Here is a 14,884-nt window from a genome sequence, read left to right on the forward strand (position 1 = left end):
CAACACACCTGTGAAAACCTAGGGACTGGAATCCAGGGTCTTTAACCCAGACAGGCTTGGTGGTAGCACCAGGTGAAGTCTTACACAAATTAAGGGTATAGTCCTTCAAATACACACCTTGACAGTTACACAGGGTCCCATCTGCCCACCCCCGCCAGTTTTCCTTGACCAGACCTCCCTCTTCCCCCAAAGCTGGATACAAATGCGTCTTAGAACCACTGGATTCCTCTGCCTTCATGTGGATGATGTGGAAGTCCCCAACATAGCCAAAGTGTCAAAGGCCCAGCTTTCCAAGGCCCCAACACCCTCCCCTCCCCAACTAAAGCTCTGGTCACACCGAGGAGTCTCCTCCTTGGATTCATGTGCTGGCAATGATAAAAGGGCCCCAGGTCACTACCAAACACCTATTGAAAGGTCAAACTAAGAAACTCAGGTGCCAAGATCATCAATCCAAGTTGTAAATACCTTGGAGAAAGAGAATGGATCATCCCTCTTTGCCCTCCAGTGCCCAGCACAGAGCCTGGCACCCAGGAGAACCCTCTGAGTTCACCGACAATGCCTTCCTAAATGAACCAGTGATTTACTGCCTTAGCCCAAAGAACACACCCAGATGTGGCCAGGGGTGAAGGCAGCCAAAGAAACCACCAGATCACAACGTGTAAATAATACCTACACCCCAGGGGTAGTCTCTGAGAGAAGGGTGTCGCTAGCCACAGAGGCCTGCAACTTCACACCAAAAGCCAGGCTCCCAGGAAAGAAAGGAGGGAGGGAAGGAAGGAGAGAAGCGGAAATGTGGTAGGAAGGAAGAGAAGACTTAGAAGGGAGGCAGGAAAGGTGCTTTTTTTAGGCACATCTGAGGCTCAGATATTTACAAACACCATCTAGCATGTTATGATGGCAAGCATGCTGAGAAGCTAAAGGAAGAGCAATTTCTGAAAACACTTAGAAGTAAGTAGGCATTTACTCCAAAAAGAAACTGCAGCACCTGTCAGCAGTCTCGAGTCTGCTTTGAAACTTGATGTAAATACTGCCCCTCCCACCCCTCTACCCCATTCCTGTATGGTGGAAATTAGAAGGGAAAAAAAAGAATATTTAAAGGAGTTGAGGGTTGCTGGGAATGGTAATCTCCATTTCAGGTCCTAAATATACAATTTCTTTAAAATTACAAATAAAATGACACAATCACATATATTTGTTTCACTCCTACAGTAGTGTGATATTCTAAAAAACTGGAACCTTAGTTTTCAGCCCCATCTGCCAGCTCAATCATGGTAAGAATGCCACTAGGCTGACAAGAGCCCAACAACATGGTTCCCAGGAGCAGGCAATGGGAGATAAAGACTCTGAGACCTTGACTTGTTTCTACCTTGGACACCAACATGTTCTGGAGGAGGTCAGTTTCTCCACCTGCTTTGCCCAAGAAGCTGTTCCTTGCCACTCCCAGCCTCACTCAGTACAGGGAAGCTGGTATGCAAACCAAGCCCAGTCTAAATGAGAGGGATTGCCTGGGCAAGGGGTGTTCCTATCAGTCTTGCTGCTGCAAGTGGATAGTCAGTTTGCTTGGCTAAGTCCCAGGATCTTACGTACTTAACAAGTCAGAGTCCATCAAACCCTGTTTGGCATAGTCCATCCAGACTGTTTCTATTGGGACAAAGTCCTGTATGTATGGTGTGGGGAACCCCTGCCTCCTTCATGACAGTCACTCCCCAGGGGCTACATCCCGTGCACTATTCTACCAACTATATCTGGACTCCAGTTCTGAATGAACCAAATGTTTACCACCAACTCTGACCAGACCCTATTGGACTCAGCCTAGCACTGCACAACCAGATATCCAGGAATGAACTAGCCCTATCCAAACCAAAGCTAAGCATCCTTCTCATAGCTATCCATCTTAGAGGCAGAGGCCCCAAAAGCCAAATTTGTCCACCTGACACTCAGCAGAAAGGGCTATGAAAGGTACACAGCTTTAACAAAAAAGACTAAAGGTTCTTTTAAGATATCAGTGTCCAGCCTTGGCCAAGACCAGAGAAGCCCTGGTGAGAGTACTGTGCATCTATCTGTGCATCTGTGAGTTCTGGAAGCTTTGATCTCATCCTCAAAAGGGGGTTAAAATTTATTGAGTAGCTTTATGTCAGCCATAATGCTAAGCACTGACATATATTATCTCATTTAGTCCTCAGAGAAACTCTGTAAGATAACTATTATTATTATTTTATAGATGAAATAATGAAGATTTTATAGAGCACAGGGAAACGTTCTGAGAGCTCACTATTTGGTAAGTGGTTAGAACCTGGATTTGAACCAAATCCATGATTCCAAAATCCACGGTTTCTCTAAACTCCTATAAAGCCTAGGCTGCTGCTAGGAGTTTGTGCTAATATGCGTAACTGCCTCTCTACCCTTAGCCCAATGTGGTCAGCCTCCCTCACTACAGTGCAGCTTAGCTCAGGCACAGGCCCCAAGCTCTCCCCACCATGGGAAAAGGTTACAAGCCAGAAGAACATCAGCTGCTTCTTGCTGGCCCCATCCTTAGAATGCTAGACACAAAGCAAAGCTTGTTTTAGGGTTACTGTTTGCTATATCACATGGAAACTTATAGAACTAGAAAATATCTTCTGCCTAATGGTCGGCATGAGCTGGCCTAGACCAGTCACCTGGATGACTGTCAGTCAAGATGATGACTATTTACATTTTGGAGGGATCCCACCCAGGACCTAGGTCCCTTGATGCCACCTCCCACAAGTGCTCCCTTACCCACCTGCTCAGAGTCCCCCGAGGGGCCTTAGTGCCTCCAGCTCCGTGGGTGATGCTGGAATTCTTGTTGGCAGTCATGGTCATTTCGGCTCTCTGCAAACCCAGAGCCCTGCAAAGACGACAATGCCGGTAAGCCAAGTTTCTATAGGCAGCCAAAAGCACCTTGAACATCTTCCAGATGACCTCCAAAAGTGCCAAGAGGGTGTCTGTGGCAGGTAGTAGAAACTGCTTAGCCACTTAATGTTTAACTCCATGTGTTACAGCTTAAGAGACCCCAAGAAACCCCTGGCCTGGAATACGGAGGAGTGTGAGCTAATTTGATTGTGAGTGCACCAATCAGCACTCTGTGTCTAGCTCAAGGTTTGTGAACACACCAATCAGCACCCTGTGTCTAGCTCAGGGTTTGTGGATGCACCAATCGGCACTCTGTATCTAGCTAATCTGCTGGGGACTTGGAGAATCTTTATGTCTAGCTAAGGGATTGTAAATACACCAATCAGCACTCTGCATCTAGCTCAAGGTTTGTAAATGCACCAATCAGCACTCTGTGTCTAGCTCAGGGTTTGTAAATACATCAGTCCACAGGCTGTATCTAGCTAATCTAGTGGGGAGGTGGAGAACTTTTCTGTCTAGCTCAGGGTTTGTAAACGCACCAATCAGCACCCTGTCAAAAAGGACCAATCAGCTCTCTGTAAAACAGACCAATCGACTCTCTGTAAAATGGACCAATCAGCATGATGTGGGTGGGGCCAGATAAGGGAATAAAAGCAGGCTGCCCAAGCCAGCAGTGGCAACCCACTCAGGTCCCCTTCCACACTGTGGAAGCTTTGTTCTTTCGCCCTGCAATAAATCTTGCTGCTGCTCACTCTTTGGGTCCACACTGCCTTTGTGAGCTGTGACACTCACCGCGAAGGTCTGCAGCTTCACTCCTGAGCCAGCAAGACCACGAACCTACCAGAAGGAAAAAACTCCGAACACATCCGAACATCAGAAGGAACAAACTACAGACATGCGGCCTTTAAGAACTGTAACACTCACCGCGAGGGTCCACGGCTTCATTCTTGAAGTCAGTGAGACCAAGAACCCACCAATTCCGGACACAATTTCACAGAAAACAAAATAAACAAAGAAGCCCAAGAAACTCCATCTCCATCCATCTCTCCTCATTCCTTAAGTTAGAGTTTCCTTAAACTTCTATCATTCTATACAGTCCATGGTTTTTGCCATATTTGCATATCTCCTGACATACTATTTATTCAATATTTTTCTTGAATATACTTGAAACTGACTTCCTTTTCTTAAAAAGAAAAAAGTCACCTCATTCTAAACAATAAACTATTCATTCAACAAATATTTACTGAGCACCCATGTCCAGGGCAAATGTGATCCAGCGAAGAGTAATACAAAGTCTCTGACCTCATGCAGCTTACATCCCAGTGGGGAAAAACAGACAGTGAGCACACATGAATTATCACGTGTGTGATAGTAAGTGTACCTTCGTGTATAATATGTAAGGTGATGGTAAGTGGAATGAAAAAAAATTAAGCAAGGTTGAGCCGGGCGTGGTGGCACACGCCTGTAATCCCAGCACTTTGGGAGGCCAAGGCAGGCAGTTCACTTGAGGTCAGGAGTTCAGACCAGCCTGGGCAACATGGTGAAACCCCTTCTCTACTAAAAATACAAAAATCAGCCAGGTGTGGTGGCAGGCAGCTGTAATCTCAGCTACTTGGGAGGCTGAGGCAAGAGAATTGCTTGAACCTGGGAGGAGGAGGTTGCAGTGAGCCAAGATTGCACCACTGCACTCCAGCCTGGGTGACAGGGCAAGATTCTGTCTCAAAAAATAAATAAATAAATAAAAGAGAGAGAGAAAAAAACTTAAGCAAGGTAGAGGGAAAGAGAGTGGTGAAGAGGGTATCTTATTTTAAATAAGATGTTCAGGGAAAACCATTACGATAAAGTAACATTTGAGTACACATCATGAAATTGAGAGCTAGAAGTGCTCATCATTTTTTCTAATACCCATTAAAATAAAAGTAATATACATTAAGGTATTTAAATATTTAAAAGTAAAAAATGTCTGTTCATGTACCATGTATTCTTAGCTAATATATCACCATGGTAAATGCACTATCCTTTCAGGAACACTATTTTATGCCAAGTAATAAAGGGAATATGAAGATTAAAATTTAAGGGTACATTTGGGTTGGAAAGAAGGAAGTAAAATTATTTCCATTTGCAAATGGCATGATTTTGTATGTAGAAAATCCTAAGGATTCCACTAAAAAACCTATTAAACTGCTGAGTGAGTTCAAGTAAGTGTGCAGGATACAAAATCAATATTAAAGATCAATTTTGGGCCAGGCGTGGTGGCTCACACTTGTAATTCCAGCACTTTGGGAAGCCAAGGCAGGCAGATCCCTTGAGCCCAGGAGTTCAAGACCAGCCTGGCCAACATGGCAAAACCCCATCTCTACTAAAGATACAAAAATTAGCCAAGTGTGGTGGTGCAAGCCTGTAATCCCAGTTACTCAGGAGGCTGAGGCATGAAAGTAACTTGAACCTGGGAGGCAGAGGTTGCAGCAAGCCAAGATTGCACCACTGCACTCCAGCCTGGGTAACAGAGCAAGACTCTGCCTCCAAAAAGAAAAAAAAAAATCAATTTTATTTCTATATACTAACAATGAACAATCTGAAAATGAAATTAAGAAAATAATTCTATTAACAATAGCAGCAAAAATAATAAATCACTTAGAAATAAATAAAAGGAATGCAAGACATGTATACTGTAAATTATAAAACATCATTGAAAGAAATTAAAGACATAAAAAATGAAAAGACATACCATATTCATGGATCAGAAAATTTAATATTGTTAAGATGGCAATTCTCCCTAAATTGATTTACAGACTCAACAGAATACCCATCAAAATCCCAGCTAGCTTCTTTTCAGAAATTGACAAGCTGATCCTAAAATTTTATGGAAATGCAAGGGATACAGGACAGCCAAAACAATCTTGAAAAAGATGAACAAAGTTAGAAGACTCTGAGTTGCCAATTAAAGTTACCAAGACAGTGCAGTACTGACATAAGAACAGAAACAGAGATCAACACAACAGAATCCAGAGTCCAGAAATAATCCCTTACATTTATGGTCAACAGATTTTCAATAAGGATGCCAAGACAATTCATGGGGAAAGAAGAGTCTTTTCAACAAACTGTGCTGAGAAAACTGGATATCCATATACAAAAGAATAAAGTAGGGCCCCACCTCATACCATATTTAAAAATAAAGTAAAAAATGTAGTATAGCCCTAAATGTAAGAGCTACAATTACAAAAGCAACGCTGGAAGAAAACAGAAGTAAATCTTTATGACATTGGATTAGGCAATGGTTTCTTAGATATAACACCAAAAGAACACACACACACACACACACACACACACACACACACAAAGGACATGAATTGCACTATGTCAAAGTAAAGAACTTTTGTGCTGTAAGCAATACCATCAAGAAAGTGAAAAGACAGCCTAAATAATGGGAGAAATTTTTTGCAAATCATGTATCTGCTAAGAAAATTGTATCCAGAATATATAAAGAATTCTTTCAACTCAATAATAAAAAAGTAACCCAATTAAAAATTAGACAAAGGATTTGGAACAGAAATTCTCCAAAGGTATAAACTTGGCCAATAAGCATACGAAACAATGCTCAATATCATTAGTCATTAGGGAAATACAAATCAAAACCACATGAGATATTACTTCACATCCACTAGGATTTCTATAACAAAAAAAGACAGATAAAAACAAATGCTAGTGAGACTGTAGAGAAATTGGAACTTTCATTCCCTGCTGGTAGAAATGTAAAATGGCACAGCCACTCTGGAAAACAATTTGGTAGTTCCTCAAAAAGTTATACTCAGAGTTACCATATAAACCAGGATGACCCACTCCTAGGTATCTGTTCAGAAGAAATGAAAATATATGTCCACACAATCACTTGTACATAAATGTTCATAACAGAATTACTCATATTAGCCAAAAAGTGGAACTAACCCAAATGTCCATCAACTGATGATAAACAAAATGTGGTATATATCAACACAATGGAATATTATTCAGACATAAAAAGGAGTAAAGTACTGATACATTCTACAACATGAATAAACCTTGATTCCACTTTTGTGAAATGTCCAGAACAGGCAAACCTACAGAGACAGAAAGTAAACTAGGAGCTGCCTAGCACTGGTTGAGGGTGGCAGAATGGGACATGGCTGATAGGAGTACGGGGTTTCTTTTTGGGGTGACAAAAATGTTCTAGAATTAGATAGTGGTAATGGTTGTACAACTCTTGTGAATATATTAGAAACCATTACATTATATCATTGAATTTTACAGCATGTTAATTACATCTCAATATAGACGTTAAAACTTAAGAGCTAAATAAATCTTTTTAAGTGCCTTGGAGAGTGGGTGTGAGTGACAACACAAACGACACATCAAGCACATTTCCAATGTCAAGGTGCACCACAGCCTAGGCGAACACCACCATCACGGAAGCTGAACAGTTTACAAACAGTAGTTCTCTCCCTCTGATTGGTATCCTCCATCACATTGGCCAAAATGAAGTATATCTGGATGTGAAAGTTAAACATATTTATTTATGGCCACTGATGACCTTAATCCTGGAGACCATCTTACTTATTACTTTGGTGCAAATAAGTGATTGGTTTTGATGATAAAAATAAGTCAAGTCCTAATTCTTGATAGCATTTATACTTCCTTCCTAATCTCAAGATGAAATGTACTAGCTCTAATTTTAACTTCGCATAAGCTCTCAGGGTTGTGGTTTTAGTGATGGTGATAGGGAGTGGTATGGTAACTGGAAAGAGAGGAAGCAGCCAGTAGGCAGGGGATGATTAGCTGATGGTGACAGCAATGAAACATCCCTCCAAGGTGAATACGGCAGATGCTTCTGGAAAAAGGAAACCAACTCTCAGCCTCACTTTTACCCTTCATAAAATGGAGTTGGTCCAGCTAACTTTTTTCTTTTTGGTAGAGATGGGGTTTCTTTATGTTGCCCAGGCTGGTCTCGAACCGCTGGTCTCAAGTGATCCTCCCGCCTCAGCCTCCCAAAGTGCTGGGATTACAGGCATGAGCCACCATGCTTGGCCCTATAAATTTAAGTCTATATTAATAGCATAACATTAGTGATGGTGATGATGATGATGATGATAAAGTCAATCTTGCCCCCAGGGCATCTATGCACACTGGCTCTAGTGAGATACTCTCTACCTGTATCAGCCCAGTGCCAAGTAAAGTGCTTGGCATATCATATTGCTATATGAACAACAGAGAAGGGAGAGAAAAGGCAACCTCTGGACATTTTCTCGGGCCAGTTTTCAGGGTCCTCAGGAAGCACAGTGCTATAGGAATCAACCTGCTAAGCACCAGTTTTCAACCGTAGCAGTGGTCACAATAACCATCACCATCCATGAAAACAACATTTGACCTGCTCTATCAGTTCCAGGGCAGGCCCTTGGAGAAAAGGCAAAAGATTTGTGGCATGACCAGAAACTGAAACATGTTTAAAAAACATGATGAAAAACATATTCTTTCTTTCCCTGAATTTCTGCTTTTAGGAGGGTAGACTCACTGCTCTGAAATGCTATCACGCAGTTGTATATGAGAACACAGAGCCAACTTACTAAGAAAGAGAAATGTAGTTGACTCTGACATCTGGGTGGCTAAGAAGAAAAATCCTGTGAAGATGTAACCAAGAAAGAAGCGGAACAAAATTGCTTCCAGGCCCATGACAGGGACCCTTAGTCACATTTCTCCAAGAGTGCAGCTGCCATTCTCAGAAGTGGCCTGGGAATTCAGGCATCTTGAGCTGGCACTGCTGAGAACCTCACAAGGGCGCACTAGGTTAGAAACACAGATGCCTACTCACCAGCCTCCCCACCAACTGCTCTCTCTGGGCCAGGTCTATCAGGATCAGAGAATAATTTGGGACTTGAGGAGCTGAAGGCCAGGTTAACCCTTTATACCTGAAGCTCAGGCTTGAGGACTCTCAGCATTCTGGCTTCCTGGGCTACACCATTTCTCCCCACCTCCTACAAGCAGCCCCAGGCCCTCATCTATGCTTTTAGCCTGATATCCTGGCTAGTCAGACTGCAGGGAGAGAAGACGCTCCTAAAGCAGAGGAAATGCCCATGGGAATGGAGCAGAGACTCAAGCATGATGAGAGGCTTCTTTGCTAGTTCCCAGGCCCTCAATGGCAAAGTCTAGGCAGAAACTGCATGTTTAGAAAAGGAAATTGTTCAATTAGCATATACCATCCATCCAAAGTTCCTCAAAAACACAGCTCTGACAAATTATAGACAACTATCTGAAGAGTAACAATCCAGAGAAAGGAATAGAATAAGGTACCTCTGGAACTTTTCTACAAACTGCATCCAGACAAACAGGCACAGTCGCAGGCCCCGAGGGGCAGTGGAAAAACACCTGCCTTGAGTCCAGCCCTGCCTCTGACAACTGCTAGTTATGTGACATTGCTCCAGTGAGTGTCAAAGACTCACTTTGTCACTGTAACAGCCATAATAGCAATATGACCTACCTCCCATGATTGCCCTGTCTGGCAATAGAAGCTTAAAAAATGTTTGTTCTTCCAGATCACACTTCCCTAGGTATTTGGAAGACAACCTCTCCATTCCCAAGTCTGAGTCATCTTTCAGACTCCCTAGTACTATCATTCCATTCACTGACCCTATGTGAGGCACTGTGCAAGGTGCTAGGATATTAACATGGAAGACACAGTCCCTGCGCTGGAGAAGCTAACTGTGAAGGGAGACAAGAAAGTAAAAAGTGGACTCCAGGAAGCCTCATCAGAAGGTGACATTTGGATTAAGCTTTAATCTGTTACCCACAGTAAGGGGACCTAAGGAAAAGCAAAGGAGCATTTATTATGAGACACGCTGCTAGACTTTTAAACATGTAATTATGACAGCTAAAGTTACAAGCACTTCATGTGTATTAAGTCATTTAACCCTTTAACAACCCTGTGAGGTGGGTACTATTAATATTTCACAGGGTTAGTTACACTTTACCAAGGAAACCAAGATAGAGAGCAGTTAATTAGCTTGCTCCAAGTCACACGGCTAGAAAGGGGCAGGGATTTATGCCCAGGTGGCCTGCACCAGCTCTGGGCCAGGACCCTGTACTGCCTCCAACTGTCTTCTAATTTAGTTCTCACCATTCTACAAGGTAGTGATAATACGGTCTCCTTTTTTCTGATTAGGAAATTTAAATTCAGAGAAATTAAATGACTGGACCAAGATCACTCACCTAGTGAAGGAACAGAGCAGGAATGTAGACCCAGCTCTGTCTCACTCCATTGTCCACTTATTTTCTTTAACATTGATGGGGTGCTTTAAAATGCAGAGTCCCAGGCCCCACCTACTGAACGGGAATCTGTGGGGATGGGGCCTAGGAATCTGCATTTTAGTAAGCGCTTTAAACCAAGCTTATAAGCCCTTAAGTGCAAAAACTTGTGTCCCACAGCATGTTCTCTAGGGACTTAATGGAGTCACGACTCACCATCTTCCCAAGAATCTGCCTAGCTATGTGCAACTAAAAGATAGCACTCAGCTCCTCTTCCTCCTACCCCCATCCCATTAGCTTCTTCCACCACACAGAGAACCACTGGCCCTCAACCACAAAGGAACGCACACACCACGGGATCCAGTGAAAGCATTACCAATGGCTCATCTAAGCCACTTCGTCAGTCTCCAGGTGTGCTCCGTCTTCCTGTATTTTGAAATTACTCTTCCTGCCACCCACCCTGATCCCTTTGCTTGCTTTCTCCTCATTTCTAAGCTCCTGGGAAAAAGAGTTTATATCAGAAGTCATACACTGGTGGTCTGCAGAAGCAAAAACATGTCTCATTTGGCCTTTTATTTTTAAATAATTTGAAGTAGTTGTCAAGCTTAAGAAAGCAGGTGAATAGAAAGAAAAATTCAGATTCTAGCTTCTTTTGAAAAATGAGAAAATTTACCATCACTGTGTGCACTCCTATATGACAACAGTGGGCCAGAGCTGAGCACAAGTGGCCCAGTTAGATGCCGCAGCTCCCTCCACCGCAGCGCTGTGCCTCCTCATCCATGGCCTCCACCTGGTCCACTCGGCTCTAACCTGACCTCCCAACCAGCAGGTAAGTGTCGCAGCTCTCTAGCCTGCATCCCAGCAGGAAGGGTTAGGAGGCACGGCATTGGCAACAGCCACACAAAACATCCTGGACGGTTGGGCAGAAGCAGTGCAGGGCACAGCCTCCTGGCTGCTTGAAACCCCCATCAATTCCCCTCACTGCCACAGGAGGACAGACCTCCCGGAAGGCTGACAGCTTTTGCTCAGTCCAGCCTTCACCAGACAACTCTCTACCATCCTGAGTGCCCTTTCTCCCTCTGACCCGATCCCATCACCTGATCCACAGAGGCTCTCTCAAAGGTCCAAGAAGGGACCAATGAGAGGTCAGTCTCTGAAGGGAGCTCTTTCTGAGGGGTGCCCCACCTCTAAGAATGGACCTTCCTATCCTAGAGCAAAAAACCTATCTGTCCTTGTTTAGGTGACATTTCTAAATGTCTGTCTGATACTTTTCTGCAGGCATAAATGTGGATGTGACAGTATGCCTTGCTCTTGAAGCAGGAGACAGCTGAGCCCTGAGTGAAGAGGAAGAAATGCAAGCATTTGGAGGAAAGCCTCCCATTCTGCTGAGGTTAATGTCACCGCTGAGAGGAAACGTAAACATTGCCCAGCACTCTGGTTTATAGCCGAGGTAAGAAGTCAAGACGCCCGAAAATAGGAAACCTCTCAACCACATGAGAGAATTTCTGCTACATCTATGTTCCACTACTCTCCTAAGCAATTCTGCTCCCGTGGAAGTCAAAGTTTAGGCAGCAGCCTAAAGGGACAGAGAAGGTGGGAATGGGAACAGAGCTCTTGTGTGTGTTCTGAGAACATGGTGAGAGCCAGGAGAGGGCCAGCAATACAGTGACAGTATAGTGACCCAACAGTGTGCAGCTGTGGCCTGATTGCCCTGGGACCAACCTGCCTACTCATCCTGCCCAGCAAACATCTCCTCAGACCCTCTTTACCTTCTTGCCAACTCCTTCCTGCACCTCTCCTCATCCATGGGCCCTGGCCAAGGACATGAGGAACAGACTGGCAGCTCCCCAGAGGAGGGCTGCCAAGAGTCCCAGCAACCAATACTGGCCCTCAGATTCTAAGGAGCTTAACAAATGCAACTAAATCAGGATGATCCTTCTCCGCATGGGATTCAACCTCACCCTCAGCACTTGTGTCTTCTGGATCCTCCCATCAGCCCCTGTTCTTCCTGAAGCAGCAAGGCCCCCTGCTAAATTCCTGTGGAAAAGCTCCCCTGCTTCCTAGAAAGAGCTAAGCTCACCAATGCTATAAGCAAAAGGCACAGCCCCTCTCTGCCTAACCTCCCGACTGATCGACGACTTGCCTGGTTCTCTAAGGGATAAAAGGGCTCCTGGAAACATACGAAGAACCTGAGCCCCTTTCCTTCTGTCTTCTCAGTGCTGCCTCCATTCTCTCCCTGCCATACCTCCCTTCCCGCCACCTGCCCACACAACCCAGAGCCGCTGCAAGCTTCAGTAACCTTAGATTAAGTTCCTTGCAAGTACCCAAACCAAGATTCTCAAAAATGTGAGCTTTCGCCTGTAATCCCAGCACTTTGGGAGGCAGAGGCAGGAGGACTGTTTGAGCCCAGGAGTTTGAGACCAGCCTAGGCAACAGAGCGAGACCCTGTCTTTACTAAAAATAAAAAATTAGCAGGAGGTGGTGATGCACACCTGTAGCCCCAGCTACTTGGGAGCCTGAGGTGGGAGGATCACTTGAGCCCAGAAGTCCAAGGCTGCAGTGAGCTATAATCATGACACTGCACTCCAGCCTGGGTGACAGAGTCAGACCCTGTGAGAAGAGAGAAGAGAAGAGAAGAGAAGAGAAGAGAAGAGAAGAGAAGTACCAGGAAGGATTTTCTCAAGACTGTCCCATTCCCTACAAAACAGTAAACGCTTTTCTCCTTCACTACTTCTATACACATTGTAAATCTTAGATCTTCTCCATTCCAGCCCCAGGTCCAGAAAGCCCTTCAAGTAAAAATGTAGTGGGGATAGTGAGCCTGGTCAAGTGGAGAGGAACCAACATTTGTTTTGCTGGGAGGTCAGAGGATAGATGGGTGTTTTTACAGGTCCCCGTGAGGCTGAAATCTCCCTCAATCAGCCACAGGAAAGACAATTTTTTGTTGTTGCATAATAATCAGAAAAAAAAGTAAGAACTTTTTCCATCTCTTCACTGTCCACTTATCATTCCCACATCCTCTTTCCCAACCCTCCTCCTCAAAGAAAGCCCTTTAAGTCTGCTTTTTCAACCTCAACCATTTTTCAATCCCTTTTCCTGCCAGATGGTCCTTCTCCACTTCAGTGCAGATCCTGCAGAGGTTTAAAGCTGGGTTTACACACTTCCTGAAAGCCTGAATTGGAGTGAGGGCTTGTTAGGCAATTTCAGGCCAAAGGAAATCTAGTTGTTTCTCACATAGTTTTAAAAACCTAGACATGGCTGTTTGTGCCATTCTGGAAACTCAGCCTCTCAGCAAGTGGCTTATCCTAGCTCTGTCAAGACTATGGCACCTACTCTGCCCAATATCTTGTCACCACTTGGAAAAAGAAGGCAGATTGGAAGCCTGATCCATAAAAAACCCTGCTCCTGGGGACCAACCACTGCCCTCTTTCGCTCTGGCAGGGAGAACATGGTGGGTCCTGCAATTTCGATGATCCAGAGGCCATAGTCCTATCTTAGAGCAGCACCTTCACTCTGGCCAGCCACATCTCACTGGATGACATTTCCTGCACATGCCAGGAACGTTCATGCCGCCAAGCTTTTGTTCAACCAATTCCTTTGATTTTCAGTGTCCCTTGCCCCCCATTCTTTCTTAAATATCCAGTTCAAGTGTCAACTTCTTCCTGACTCTAAGTCCTGACCTCCTTCTCACCCTTCCCACGCTCTCTGGTCTAGCTGAGCTCAACCTGACTGATGGCAAGCTGCCTCCTCTGCTCTAGAAGAAACTTATCATCCACAAGCTGCACCTTCTCCGAGTAAGACTAGGAAATAATAAAGGCTAAAGGGACTGGGCAAAATCCTAATACCTCCGTTTTACCACAGATAGCTTACGGAGACTACTCCACCTCTATAATGAGAACACAAAGAACAATGAGGAGCCATCTACAAAGAACAGTGGGTACTCAGAGCCCAGTGGTACTGGAAGTCTCCGGGCTGGGGTTTAGCTTTCCCTCCAGCTCTCAACTTCAACACCTCCTCCCTCATCCTCACTCTTTTAGCTGCCTCTGCTTCCGATTCCACTAAGAACAGATCCTCAATGAGCTACACTCATCACATGTACTCCCCACCAGCATCATGGCTCCTGTCACCCCATCTATTCAAAACTCTGAAAACCATAGCTCCCATTACTCAAAGTAAAAGACAAAATCTTTACAATGACTTATAAGGCCCTCCATTGTCTGGGTCCCTTTTATAACTCTGGCCCCATTTCAACTACTCTTTCTCCTTCACTGTCTCCACTCCAGCCACACTGTCCGATACCATGTGCTCAAACACACCAGGTGTGTTCCTACCCCAGGGCCTTCACACCTGCTGTACCCTGTAAGTAGAACTGCCCTCCCTAGATAGGGTGAACAGCAGTTGGGCTCCACAGTCCAGGCCCATCTCTAGTTCCCTCTGGCCTTCCCAGTGAAGGGTCTGACCCACTTACAGCAACCACAACCACTCAGAAAATTCAAAAGGGGGCCTCCCCCTGTGAAAACCCAAACGATTCTGGGCAGGAGTAGCTTCAGCCCAAGAACTCAACTAAAATTGCTCTCTGAAAAGCTTATAAGACCAGGTCCAGTGGCTCATGCCTGTAATCCCAGCACTTTGGGAGGCCGAGGCAGGTGGATCACCTGAGGTCGGGAGTTTGAGACCAGCCTGACCAACATGGAGAAATCTCATCTCTACGAAAAATACAAAATTAGCCAGGCGTGGTGGC

General features: G+C 44.6%; 1 protein-coding gene across 41 annotated transcripts in view; it reads right to left on the bottom strand.

The window, feature by feature from the left end:
* The window catches only part of DENND2B (DENN domain containing 2B), a 219,831-nt gene that overhangs the window by 54,397 nt on the left and 150,550 nt on the right, over window positions 1-14,884 (bottom strand). For 37 of the 41 annotated variants that reach the window (XR_010147134.1, XR_010147135.1, XM_063782749.1 and 34 more), the window contains one exon: window positions 2,762-2,866. The exons of the other annotated variants lie outside the window; for them this stretch is intronic. Coding sequence is in view for 35 of the 37 variants with exons in the window: in XM_016920323.4 (XP_016775812.4) it covers window positions 2,762-2,866 (105 nt within the window). In the remaining 2 variants the exon portion in view is untranslated. The remainder of the gene's footprint in view (window positions 1-2,761; window positions 2,867-14,884) is intronic. 41 annotated transcript variants of the gene reach the window in all.

The sequence above is a fragment of the Pan troglodytes genome, chromosome 9 (assembly GCF_028858775.2).
Source record: "Pan troglodytes isolate AG18354 chromosome 9, NHGRI_mPanTro3-v2.0_pri, whole genome shotgun sequence".
NCBI lineage: Eukaryota > Metazoa > Chordata > Mammalia > Primates > Hominidae > Pan > Pan troglodytes.